The sequence below is a fragment of the Neocloeon triangulifer genome, unplaced genomic scaffold, assembly GCF_031216515.1.
Source record: "Neocloeon triangulifer isolate White Clay Creek 2 clone unplaced genomic scaffold, ASM3121651v1 ptg000001l, whole genome shotgun sequence".
In the NCBI taxonomy this organism is placed as follows: Eukaryota; Metazoa; Arthropoda; class Insecta; order Ephemeroptera; family Baetidae; genus Neocloeon; species Neocloeon triangulifer.
The window spans coordinates 4,766,283-4,778,776 of record NW_026775544.1 but is presented as its reverse complement, the minus strand read 5'-3'; the positions used below and the strand labels follow the sequence as shown (position 1 = coordinate 4,778,776).

The window sequence follows — 12,494 nt, the reverse complement described above, 5'->3', positions numbered from 1 at the left end:
ATTAATTTTACGGGATAATTTTGCGAAGCTATAACTCGCAGCAAAATGCAGCCAATTTAAGATGGAGTCATTCATTCAATTAATATTTCTTTCTCGTCAGTACTACGTACAGTTCCAAAAAGGTTTTCAAATTTTTGCTATTGGCATTCTAACAAAATAAAAAATGGGCTAACAAAATTTATATGCAATGAATAAATATTATGCAAACATTGCATTTGCAGATAATCATTTCTTTTGATATTTCATTAATGCTGGAGCATGTTGTGTTGTCTAAAACTAACAATGGTGCAACCTAGAAACTGTATTTGGTTCTTTACTATATCATGAAGCATTATAAAAAATATCAATTGATAAGTTAAGCAGGAAATCACATCCTTTCCTATTATGTTACAATCATGAATGACTTCAATAGAAGTTTAACCATTTCTCTTATCAGTGAGAATAATGTTTTTTTTTTTGGGAGAATAGAATCCATAATAAAATTATGAATATAGCTTAGGTTTGATTGGATAAGTCAAAGTTGTTATTTTTGGGTTTTTCAATTTAATTTTAGAAAGAACAGTACAATCACTTAGTCTTGACGGCCTTAGCCTGGGCCTGTTGCGCCTTAAGAACCTTGACGACAATCTTCTGTTCTTCAATAAGGAAAGCGCGGACAATCCTGAAAGAAATATAAGATAATTAATTTATTAGGATGCTTATGTACCCAAATCCTAAATATCAGAAATATCGTAATCGCCAAATATTCAAATAATAAAATCAAATATTGAAATACTCGTAATCAGAATAAATTTCTGAATGAAAAAATGTGTTTCTTTCTTTATAGAACGTTTCAGATTTAATTTTAAGCAAAATCACGCAGTCAAAGCTCTCAGCTCTCATTAAGAATAAGTTTCTCTGGATTTGAGTTAAATCTTAAATTATCTCTAACAAAAACTGCGATTTAAGAACAAACCTTTCTTTCACGCAACGGTGGCACATGACACCTCCGTAACTCCTGCGGACAGACTTCTTATGCCTCTTCACGCGCGACTTTTCCATGGGCCTTGCAGGCTTGATTCCTCTGAGGGTCTCTTTGCATCCTCCGCACTTGGGAGCCTTCTTCGATTTCTTAGTGTACTGGTAGACGAGACGGCCTCCAGGGGTCCGTACCCTGAAATTTGCAAGTTCGTGATAAACTAGTATGTACTCCAAACAAAAACATGTGTCCCCCAAAAGACCAAAACAAAGCGGCTGCTGGGCCAACTTTCTTTGAAAACCGAATCGAATTCCGGCCGAAGATCAATCAGAACTCAGGGCTAATCAACTTGGATTCGAGAAATTCTGCCAATTTCAACTTACACTCGTCTTTTGTTGCTCTGAGTGTTATAACTGAGGCGCCTTCTGTAAACCAATCGCTGCACCATGGTGGCTGCAAAATCAAAAGATATCCATGTATTTACGACATCTCACCCAGAATTATTACAAAATATTGAAGGAACAGGGGTTAATGATGTATTTTGTAAAGTTTTTAAGGTAAAAAGCTAAAGGATGAATTAGATAAAACGAAAATTAAAAAATTCACACGCACCGATCGTTTGATGACAGTACAGTTAAAAGATCGTGCGATCGTGGGGGCGTCAACGCGCATGCCCCAATGTGACGTCACGCATGGCACGTAAACAAATATGGCGGCTCTCTTGGAGACCTACGAGCAGCAGTATGCAGTTTTAACCGCGGATATTACCTCTAAAATCGGCCGGATTCCGAATTTAAGTGGTTGTAAGTATTTCAGAAAAACGCAGCTCAAGATTTCATCGTTTTTGAGCCGTTTTCTTTGTGTTTTGTCCACTTTTACACCGCTTGTTTGTTACCTTGTCAGGACCAGTGACGGAAAAATGGCCTCGTCTTTTACATATTCCGGTCCGAATGTGGCCGAAATGACTCCAGAAAAGATCTTAGAGTGCACTTTGGAAGAAATCCAGACCAAATGCGGTCTCTCGCTCAGAAAATGTCAGCAGCTGAAGCGAGACGCGGCATCAAAAGTACTTAAAGCCCAGTTTCTGCCACTCAACCGGCTGCCTTTGTTGTCCAAACTGACCACCGGCTGCTCAAAAATCGACTTCCTTCTCGGCGGGGGGCTTTGCTCCCGGGGGATCAACGAGCTGTCTGGAGCCAGTGCATGCGGAAAGACACAATTCTGCCTCAAACTCTGCCTGACAGCACAGTGGCCAAAGAGTCTTGGCGGTTTTGAAGCTGGTGTTTTGTACATTTCCACGGAGGGTCGGTTTCCATCTAAAAGACTGAACCAGTTGGCCGCCAGAATCGCCTCAAGGACTGACTTGCCAAAGGAAGTCACAAGTCTCCCCTACTCAGACAACGTGTTTGTACGACAAATTGGAGAAAAGGAGGATTTAACTAAGTGTCTGTCGGACGGGGCTGCTCTGATGGCTGCTCGACCCGTTCGTCTGATCATCGTCGATTCAATAGCAGGCGTTTTTCGAACAGATTTGGATGCTGGAGCCGGAGAGAGGGCCAAGTCTTTGCGAGCAGTGGTCAGACAGATGGAAATTTTGTCCGGGAAGTTTGACGCTGCTATTCTGTGTGTGAACCAAGTAGCCGACGTTGTGTCCGAGGGAGGTGGAAGTCAGCAAGTGCCAGCTTTGGGCCTCAGTTGGGCCAACCTGCTCAGAACAAGAATGTGGATGAGCAGGACAGGGGACAAGCGATTTTTAGAAGTTGGGTTTTCTCCCGAAGTGCCGAGTGGTGTCAAACTTCAGTTTGAAATTTCAAATGATGGACTGAGTGGCGTTTGATTTGAAAATAAAATTTTAAATAAAATAAAATTCTCTGGATAAATACTGTGATTTTTGTCAAATTTCCTTTTTTTAAAGAATAAAATTTTCTGAAATAAATAATAAATATTCCAAATTTGGTTTCAGCAGACAGAAAAGATGCAGTTTTCAACACCGAGAGACAAATTGAGGAGGCCAAAGAGCTTGTAAGTTTTAGAAATAAAAGATGAATTCAGAGATTTATGTTTGATTTTTAGCTGGAACAAATGGAGCTCGAAATTAGAGAAGTCGATTCTACCTCCAGACCAAAGTATGCAAATAGGCTAGACAGCTACAAAGCTGAATTGAAAAGACTTATGACCGAGCTCAAATCAAAATCCACTTATCATGATGGTATGTAATAAAATTGGAGTAAAAATAGATTCAATTCTAAATTATTTTTGTATCTTCAACAGGCATGAGTGAGGACAATGCCAGTTTATACGGAGATGCAAGCAGTACTGGTTTCCAAGAGGAGCAGAGGCAGAGGCTGCTGGACAATTCAGAAAAAATTGAGCGGACAGGCAGACAACTCCAGGCAGGATACAGGATTGCCCTTGAGACTGAAGAAATTGGGACTGCTGTAATGAGAGACCTCCATTCACAGCGGGAAACTTTGCAACGTGCTCGGAATAGGGTAAGTACAACCGAATTTACTTTTTTTTAAGCTAAGGAATATTTTTCTTGTAATTTACGATGGAATTTTTGTGCAGTTGCGCGAAACCGACGCTGAGCTTGGTCGAAGTTCTCGGATTATAAATTCCATGATCGCCAGATCCATTCAACATAGAGTGATATTATTTGTGGTTGGAGTGGCCATTGTCGGTGCTATCATATTTGCCATTTACGTTGCGGCATCTAATTAACGTCCTCATATTTGAAAAAAAAAAAAATGTTCTGCGGCAAAAAGTGATTTCTGTGAAATGTCCTACTTTAAGAAAAACCTTGGTTTTTGCTAGTCACAGTGATTTTTTTTATTTTGTGTTTGTAATTTTTGAGTGCCAAACGCCCTCCGTTGTTGATTCCAAACCACCTTAATGTTTTCCTATGATTAATTTTATTATTTACTAGGTTCAATGATTGATGCATTTATACAAAATATCACTCATCTATCAAACAGGTATTGATATAATATATTAAAAGACAAATCAGTTAACAACTTCAGCATTTTATTAATAAATAGCCAACAGAATTTGTCCACGGGAGCATTTCCAACTAGAATAATTATTGATTTTTCCATTGTCGGTTGACATTTTCCTAGCAAGGATAAATTTTAGTCGGCCCTTGTATGCTACAACTAATATATAAACAATGACAGTGCTAATGAGTTTGAAGAGGCCAATTTTTCAACAACTTTTTATTGCGTTCCGAACAATTCCTCCTCAAATTTTGATGGTTTTTAAATTAAAAGTCTTGACTAGCACTCCATTATCAATTTAAACGTTACAAGCAAATCTGCAATTTTCCCACACATTTCTCAATAAGAACCAAATCATTCTGAAGTGTATCGGTGCTTCAAACCTCCAAAACTTTTCGATATACAGGCGTTGTTGAGTTATATGCAAAATATTTGCATTGTGAATAACTGTAACAGTGCTACGACCGTTCGATTAGCTACTCATTAAAGAGGCGAAACTTTCTTCTTTTATGGTACATTAGTCCTATCCAAGTTGGATTATACGTTTTAATTAATTGCAAATTTTCCTAGTAATTCAATCATCACTCAATAAAATCGGTGCACTGATTTTCATCAGTCGATGCCTTGGAAGGCAAAAACGTGGTCGGAAAATGATGAGGGTGGCGCACAGTCGGTGAATTTAGTCAACGCTTCTAATAGTGGCTTGGGAACTAATTAAAATTAGATGGTCATTCACTCTTTATATTACCAACCACCGAACAAAAACAAACTAGTTGTTTTCATTATGAAGATGTCATGAACTGAAATAATTCTGCACAGCCAGACGTGAGCTCTTCTGACACAACTATTCTCTCCTTACTTAAAAACATCTTTTCCCAACTCTGTTTTTTTTTCACCACTGACAACTATAATATGACTCTCAACCAAACTCTACTTACTCACTGGAGGGGGCAAATCAAACAAAAAAATCGGTCAACTCACAAGATTTACATAGGATTCATTAGCACATTATTATACTTGTCGCACATGAATTTATATAAATTCTGATATATTTATCACTCGGAATTGCTCAACAATCTTCTACAGATCAGCGCCGAAGAAAAGAAAAAAAATGTACACAAAAAATTGGCGTAGAGAAACCAAAAGGAGATAAATGGTTAGACTACTTTTAAAAATAGAAAGCAGTAACAGTATCATAATATTTAGGAATGTGATTCTCAATCGATATCAACAAAGACAATCGAACAAAATTTTCAGAGCGGAAAAAGTACTCGTCGATATAATTATTCAGTAGTAAGACTACACGATTACTTTTCTGCCTTTTTCATAATTGACCGTGAAAATCTCGCTGTCGCACCTCTCTTTCTCAAACAAAACTTCATTCCAACGGGTCGAGGGATGAAGGGGGCAATTTTTTTCCATTCAAAGGAGGGAAAATTTTAAAACATATCATTGAAGAAAACATTCTACAGTCGTCTACCCTTCTTTCTTCGCGTCCCCATACATGTCTATCACTTAAGTATCAAAAGGCTGCCTGTGTCCCTAGAGGGATCTGGAGCTTCTCCAGCACAAATTGTCCAGCACTGTCTGCTCCTTAATTCTCTTAGATGAGTTTCGCGTACATGTCCTCAATCTGCGGCTTGAAGTATTTCTTCAATTGAGGCCGCTTCGACTTCATGGTGGGTGTTAGGAGACCGTTCTGAACTGAGAACGGATCGGGGTGCAGGTAAATGTCCTTAACCTGCAAAATTGTTAATTATTTTTACAAATGAAGTCCCATTATTATTATTTTTTTTAGAATTTTTTTTATAAATTGAAGTTAATTTTGCTTATTTTTTAAAACGAGGTTGCTTTTTTTACCTGCTCGAAGGATTTGAGTCCAGCCTCCTTTCCCCAGACAATCATGTCGTCCAAAATGAGGCGTTTGACCTCCGAGTGGGCGCAAAGGACTGAAAGGGTGCCGGCGATTTGGTTTTCAGACGCCCACTGCTTGATTACTTCTACGTCAGGCACAACTACAGCCACAATACACGACTGTAAACATACAAAAAAATTAAAAATCATACAAGTTACGGTGCCATTTCAGTTCAATTGTGAAACATAATTTTTATTTTTGTACGCTAAATTTAAAATTTTGCTCAATTTCATTTAAATTACCATAAAAAGATATCAACTGAGCTTTAAAATGACTTCACTTTATATAAGCGCAGCTTAGATTTGTGATAATAAGCAATGTAAAGATCTAAATTTTGCAAAAAGAAGAATCTTTTAAAAATGATGAAATTTTTAATAAATCGTGCGCATTTAAAATTAAATTACTTCATTGTTAACTCTTTTTGAAAATTTCAAACTATTCAGTTTTATTATCTAAAAAGCTTCTCACCTTCAGTGATTCTCCGTGGACAAATACTTGTTGCACATACTGGCTACGAATGTAAATGTTTTCGATTTTCTCGGGAACAATGTACTCGCCCTGCGACAACTTGAAAATGTGCTTCTTCCTGTCAATGATTTTCAAAGTCCCGTTCTGCAGTAACAAAATTAAATGTCAGTTTCCATCCAATTTTTCAATAATTTTAATTGAAACTCACGGGAAGCCACATTCCGATGTCGCCTGTATGCAGCCAGCCGTCGGGCCCTATTGTCTCCCTGGTCTTCTCTGGCTCCTGGAAGTAGCCCTGGAAAACGTTGGTGCCCTTGACGCACACCTCGCCCTGGTTGGCGACGGCAAAGTACTCCATTTCGGGGACGTCGACCAACTTGACTGAGCAGCAGGCCACGGGTGGGCCGACGTGTTCAGGAACATAATCACCTTGGACAGTCAGGGTGACTGGCGCGACGCACTCGGTCTGGCCGTAGCCTTCGACCACCTAGAAAATCCAATCAAAGTTAATTTGGTTCAAAGTAAATTTTGATGTAAGAAGTTGTACCAGGCATCCCAAGGCACATCTGGCGAAGGTGAGGACGTTGGCAGCCAAAGGCGCTGAACCAACGATCATCAGTCTCAGTTGGCCACCCATTCCCTCCTGCACCTTTCTGAAGACCAGCTTGTCCCAGAAACTGTTTCTCCTGATAATACCCCTGAAATTGAATATTTGATCTTTATTCTAATATTTAATAATATTTTATGAAAACAATTTAACAAAAGACTATGGAGTGAAGCTGTGCTATTTTTTTTTTTTATTAATACTGTTAGTTTCTCATTTTTTTTTTATTTAAATTCTGGAATGTTAATTTTAATTTTTGAAGATGTGAGCTTTTGAAAAATAAACACCGGTCATAGATTTAAATTGAAATAACGCTTATTTTTTATTTAAATGCAATTTTCAAAAATGTCAAACTTGTGTTCTGTCAATATTTTAATCTTCTCTTACTGTTGAAAAGGTGGCTAATTTTTACTTTTTAAATTAAATTTAATCTTTTAATTAAATTTAAATGTTGAATACTATTACAAAAAATAATTAGCAATAAGTGGTAGAGGTAACGGTTCAAACAGTTTTTATTTTATGTTAATAATCTAAAAAATTGTATAAAAAATATTAATTTTTATAAAAAAAATTCATTTTACTTCCTTAGCTTAAATTGTCTATATTTTAATGGATTTGAATTTTTACCTCCTGATTTCGTTCTCTTTGCTGCTCATGGCCATATTGTAAAGGGTCCTCTTGATAAATGAGTTGCTGATGTCCGCCTGCACCTTGTCAAAGATTCTGTTGAGCAGCCTGGGCACCGCCGGCGTGACGGTGGGTTTGAGCGCCTTCATGTCGTCAGCCAGTCTTTTGACATCGCCAGAGAAGAATCCAACCGCGCCACCCACAGTGTAGATGCCGATCTGTTGAGGGAATTTATTTTTCAATCAGATGATTAATTCAATTAATTAATTAGAACTGACCTCGCAGCATCGCTCGAGCATGTGTGCGAGGGGCAGGAAAGAGATCATGATGTCAGTGTTGGTGATTTTGTGATCGCCCAGCTGCATTATCACCGAGGCCACGGCGGCCACGACGTTTTCGTGGCTCAACATGACACCCTTGGGGTTGCCGGTTGTGCCTGAGGTGTAGCAGATTGTGCACACGTCGCTCGCTTTGGGGGGCTGCAAATAAATCACTTTAAAATGAAGTAACCTGACAGGTTATTTTTTTAAAGAAGGCAAAAAATTATTATATTACAGAAGTCAAAATCGCCATGAAAAATTCGCACCTTTAACCATTGAAATCACATAATTTAGAAAAGAATTATGAGCCTCCATGAGAGTCCATATTAATTTTCATAAGCAAACGAAAACAGAAATTGATGATTTTTCAATTAAAAGTTTACTTTTTTCTAGACTGAAGATTATTACCTCTTATTTGAAGCTTTTTTCATCGCGATTTTAACTACGTCTGAACAAAAATAAACTGACGCAACTTGCGTTGCATCAGAGCTGAGCAGATTGCATAACCATCCATATACAAGGCGGTGCCAAATAGTCCAAAGCATTTTAATGTTTTGCGGAAATTACTTCTCGGACGGAAGTCGGCGACAGTTTTATCGAGTTGTTCGGAGGGAAGCAATAAAACGCGAGCGAGGCCATTTAGGCAGCATGACATTTCGCAGATGGCTGGAGATGTTTTTACGAGTTTTTACTCACCACTTCTTTATTGCCCTGCGCGGCTCCCAAACGCTCAACCTCCTCGAACTTGAGGATTTCGATTCCTCTGTTCTTTGCTCGTTGATTTGTGGCCGGACGAACTTCCTTCATTGTGATCAGCCGCTTCAGGCATTTGGGTGGACGGTCCAGCAGGAGGTTGCACTTGCCATCGTCCTCACAAACGACAATATTGATATTTGCTGGAATTCAAAAGGAATAAAATAAAATATTAAAAAAACTATGATTTGAGTAGAATAAATAATAATAAAAAGAGGAACAAATTTTTGAGAGAGAAATGCGCCAACATATCATAAAAATTTAAAAAAAAATGCAATTCTAAAGAGAAATTTTAACACCTTTATTCATTTACTTAAAGGTAATAATTATCTTACTTGAAATAATTAAAAATTGAATCTGTTATTTAAAAAAAAAACAATTTAAAAACAATCATGGTTAACGTGATTAATTTTTTATTTCTTAAGTGCAATCAAAATGTTTGTAATTTTTTATAAACAAAATAAATCTGCATTTCAAACCTTGTTTGATGATATAGGCGCACGCGTCGGGGCCGAGGGTGTCGTACAGAGGCACAATGACCATCGAGAAGCAGTAGGCGCCCTGCTCTGTGAGCACCCATTCGGGGCAATTCTGGCTGTAGATACCGACAAATGTATTCGGGTTTGCCTCAAGACCAAGGGCCACCAGCCCCGAGCCAAAGTTCTTGGCCCTGAGCAGCGCCTCGTTGTAGTGCAGCCATTGGTACGGTTTGGTCGGCGTTTCGCGCCACCCAAGACAAGGTCCATTATCTGCACAAAAATAATTAAACATTTTATTTCAATGAAAATCTCCCAAATTTAGTAAATTGAGAAAAGAATGTATTTTTAATTAAGGCCATTTCAAACGCGCTCAAAAGAAGTTAAAATAATTGAAAACTAAACAATACATTAAATTGATTTCAACGATTTCAAACAGTTTAATTATAAATCATTTTAATTTGTTGAAATTTTTACGTCCCATTACTTGAAATAATGATAAAATTATATTATTTTCTCTATTTGAATAATAATAACATGTGTTCTAATTAATATTAATTGCCTAAATTATTTCCAATTATTCTATTTCTGACCAAATAAAAGTTTCTGAACATTTCAAATTGAAATTTTATTTTTTGGAACTAAAAAAATTTGAAATTTTTGAGACCAATAAAAATATTAGCTTTCTCAACTTCTTCTGTTGATTTTTTTTTTTAAGGATTTTCATTGACTTACTTGATTCCTTAGCACCACGCCTGAAAGAGTCGTACAAGGTCTTTGTATCGGCGTGGAGGAAGCGGAGGAATTTTCCTTCTTTGGCCTCCTTGTAGAACTTTGAAGTCCGCACCAACTCAGGTCCCTATGCAACAAACAAATCGTCCGTTAATACAAAAAACAGAATTTTCTATCATTATCCTCATCTACGGTCTCGCAGTTATCACGACAGTAATAATTATGATTATAATCTCTCGTGCCGAGAGCAATGAATCTTTTCATTTAAAATAACGCTGTTTGCTAATGCAGGAAGAAATACAACCGGCGAGTTATAATATAATATAAATAATTGCAGGGAGAGACGCAATTTGAAAATAATAATCTCTGCGTCGGTGCATCGTGACTGAAAAAGTGCAGAGACAATTACACTTGCATTTCACAATTCAGTTTTGAAACGTGTACCTAGATTCATGAGTATTATTAATTTTGATCACGTGGCGATTTGTTACTTTCACACGCCGACTCGCATCCTCACAACGAATTTCATCTTTTCGCGTTTTATTTCAAGAGGAATAAGTGAAGCAGTGGGTCGGTCGGCTTTCGGTACGTAATAACACGGCGGATTATTGTAAGTCTTGTAAGAGCAATTATTGTGAGTGAACATGCCGACGGGGAGATAAGAAATTGCACGTTCGAGACGAACGTGTGTGTAATTATATACACGGCCGGCTGAATTCGAGCCACGTTCGTCGGCCGGACTGACAGTCTCAATGAATGGCTTGGCGCTTTTTCGCCCAGACTGTGAAAAAATTAGTCTCGAGCGAAAAGTCCGAGCAATTTGTCTTTCGTTCTAGAGCAATCGATTCAAACATTTAATTTCTCCTGTCAACTTTTTAAAAGGAATTTCAGAAATTTTTAATTGTTTTAGACTTTTTGCTCACTCTAGATGAAAAATTTTCTTTAGGAAACATTGTTTTTTTCCTCATTTTCTTTTGGTAATGGTTTAACAAAATGGACAAATTAACAATAATTATAATATTTAATCTTGAAAAATAGTTATAAAACTTGCTTGTATATTAAAAAAATTTAAGCCGCTGATGTTAACTTACAAATTTGTTAAAAAAGTAAGAACTTAATTAATTTGCTACTTAAAAAAACAGTGAATAAATTTAATATTTTAATTATCAGTTATTCTTTGCTCATTTCATTTGAATCAAAAGCTACAAATTCATAGAATTTAACTAACTTTCATGTCATCTTTTGCCATATTATCTAAATATTAACCCATATATTTTGTGTGTGTGAAATATTCCTCTCTACATGTTTATCCATCTGCGTTCTAAAACAGTTCATTCCGATTCTTTCATTTTGCGTCATCCACCTGCTGCTATTCGCTCCCAATATTTGCTCCAACATTTGCTCTTTCTCTCTCTCTCTAGAGAGTTTATTCGCGTTACACATATTCAAGGATGGTCCAGCAGGTGCTGCTCGTCAAGCGACCAAACAGACCCTTTTAAGTGCACACGCTGTTTCAACAACAAACACAATCTGTGTCAATACAAATTATTCTTATTTTGCGCTTGTCTGTCTGGTGGAGCAACGGACATAAAATAAAATCCAACAGCTTGAGCAACCAACAAAAATCTGGGCCGAGGCCCAGAATTTGAAAAGACGGCCGCGCGCGCAGCTGGTTGGAATAAATCGAATAAATGTGGCGCAACTGATCTGATTGTGCTCTCTGGGACCGATCAAGCGTGATTGCTCTTTTTGTCTAACTGTAACGACTTCAATGAGCAAGAAAAGTCGAGAGAGCCAGTTGTGCGTGAGAAGCGATTGAATACTTTGATTGTTTCTATATAAAAGTAATTTATTGTGATTCGCTATGGTTTTGTGTCCTTCACATCTTCCAAGACAATTGTTTTCTAGAAATAATGATAGTGTAATTCAAGTTGGATCACACTTATGCATTGTATAATAATAATAATAATGTAGTTGTAATTTCACAACTTATGATGGAATGAAATTATTTTTTCAAATTGTATTGTTTCATAAAATAAAAGACATTTTTAACTTTTTTCCTCTACACAAGTGTGTGATTTAATGGTTATTTTACTAGAAATTTTTGGTGTGACTAAATTTCATGCCCATTTTATTGCTGGATTCAGTGGCATAAAATGTTTTGAGTGAGACCATTTTTCATGGAATAAAATCCAACTTCCTCTGGGAAGATTAGAAACTTTATTCATTCTGCAGTGAATTCTTTAACTTTAAAAATGACTCTTAAAGTGGAGAAGCATCAAAAATTGAGGTAACCAAGAATAAATTTGAAACCACAACAGTTATAAAAATTAAATCAAGTCTTTAATAATGAAGAGTATGTATTTGATTATTAGCAGAAACATCCGTAGAGTTAAACTGCGGATTTTTACGATTTTTTAAGCCTGCTATAAAAATCACTTGGTTTAGATGCTTAAATCCACTCAAAACCTTAAAGTTTTTTAATGTTATTGCGAAACCAAAAATAAAAGTAACAAATATCTGTAAAAAATGTGTGTAACTTTTTAGTTTGAGCTCTAAAAATACAAATCGGCTGTTGTTTCCTTTTAACAAAAGTTTTACATTCTTCTGCCAAAGTATCGCGAAACCGTGACTATTCTCTTGTATAC

General features: G+C 36.9%; 3 protein-coding genes across 14 annotated transcripts in view; 1 reads left to right on the top strand and 2 right to left on the bottom strand.

Annotated features, from left to right (window-relative positions):
* Positions 1-520: 520 nt before the first annotated feature.
* Positions 521-1,655, bottom strand: LOC132197347 (large ribosomal subunit protein eL34-like). Its single transcript, XM_059620593.1, has 4 exons — positions 1,571-1,655; positions 1,342-1,411; positions 956-1,153; positions 521-661 (listed from the first exon to the last, which is right to left on the bottom strand). Exons 2-4 carry the CDS (start codon positions 1,404-1,406, stop codon positions 568-570), a joined length of 357 nt encoding a protein of 118 aa, XP_059476576.1. The 5' UTR covers positions 1,407-1,411; positions 1,571-1,655; the 3' UTR covers positions 521-567.
* Positions 1,644-3,972, top strand: LOC132197330 (vesicle transport through interaction with t-SNAREs homolog 1A-like). Of its 3 annotated transcripts, none has more exons than XM_059620571.1 (5): positions 1,644-1,761; positions 2,922-2,980; positions 3,032-3,167; positions 3,230-3,450; positions 3,527-3,972. In XM_059620571.1, exons 1-5 carry the CDS (start codon positions 1,668-1,670, stop codon positions 3,677-3,679), a joined length of 663 nt encoding a protein of 220 aa, XP_059476554.1. In that variant the 5' UTR covers positions 1,644-1,667; the 3' UTR covers positions 3,680-3,972. The 3 variants fall into 3 exon arrangements, with proteins under 3 accessions (XP_059476554.1, XP_059476544.1, XP_059476563.1); XM_059620580.1 differs by having other exon boundaries at positions 1,668-1,761; positions 2,925-2,980; XM_059620561.1 differs by lacking the exons at positions 2,922-2,980; positions 3,032-3,167; positions 3,230-3,450; positions 3,527-3,972 and adding an exon at positions 1,862-2,902 and having other exon boundaries at positions 1,663-1,761.
* A 956-nt stretch (positions 3,973-4,928) lies between these two features.
* LOC132197275 (long-chain-fatty-acid--CoA ligase 5) overlaps positions 4,929-12,494 on the bottom strand; it is a 31,203-nt gene continuing 23,637 nt past the window's right edge. For all 10 annotated transcript variants that reach the window (XM_059620487.1, XM_059620471.1, XM_059620497.1 and 7 more), the window contains 10 exons: positions 9,850-9,973; positions 9,118-9,387; positions 8,582-8,781; positions 7,844-8,044; positions 7,566-7,783; positions 6,882-7,032; positions 6,543-6,821; positions 6,335-6,478; positions 5,812-5,985; positions 4,929-5,692 (listed from right to left, as the gene is read on the bottom strand). In XM_059620487.1, coding sequence (XP_059476470.1) covers positions 5,555-5,692; positions 5,812-5,985; positions 6,335-6,478; positions 6,543-6,821; positions 6,882-7,032; positions 7,566-7,783; positions 7,844-8,044; positions 8,582-8,781; positions 9,118-9,387; positions 9,850-9,973 — 1,899 coding nt within the window. In that variant the 3' untranslated portion in view covers positions 4,929-5,554. The remainder of the gene's footprint in view (positions 5,693-5,811; positions 5,986-6,334; positions 6,479-6,542; positions 6,822-6,881; positions 7,033-7,565; positions 7,784-7,843; positions 8,045-8,581; positions 8,782-9,117; positions 9,388-9,849; positions 9,974-12,494) is intronic.

Excerpts from the sequence above, each read along its gene's own strand:
- LOC132197330 (XM_059620561.1), top strand. The coding sequence starts at position 1,878 with ATGGCCTCGTCTTTTACATATTCCGGTCCGAATGTGGCCGAAATGACT.
- LOC132197347 (XM_059620593.1), bottom strand. The coding sequence starts at position 1,406 with ATGGTGCAGCGATTGGTTTACAGAAGGCGCCTCAGTTATAACACTCAG. Across the intron at positions 1,154-1,341 it reads CAGAGCAACAAAAGACGAGT|GGTACGGACCCCTGGAGGCC; the intron begins GTAAGTTGAAAT and ends TGCAAATTTCAG. Across the intron at positions 662-955 it reads CACCGTTGCGTGAAAGAAAG|GATTGTCCGCGCTTTCCTTA; the intron begins GTTTGTTCTTAA and ends TATTTCTTTCAG.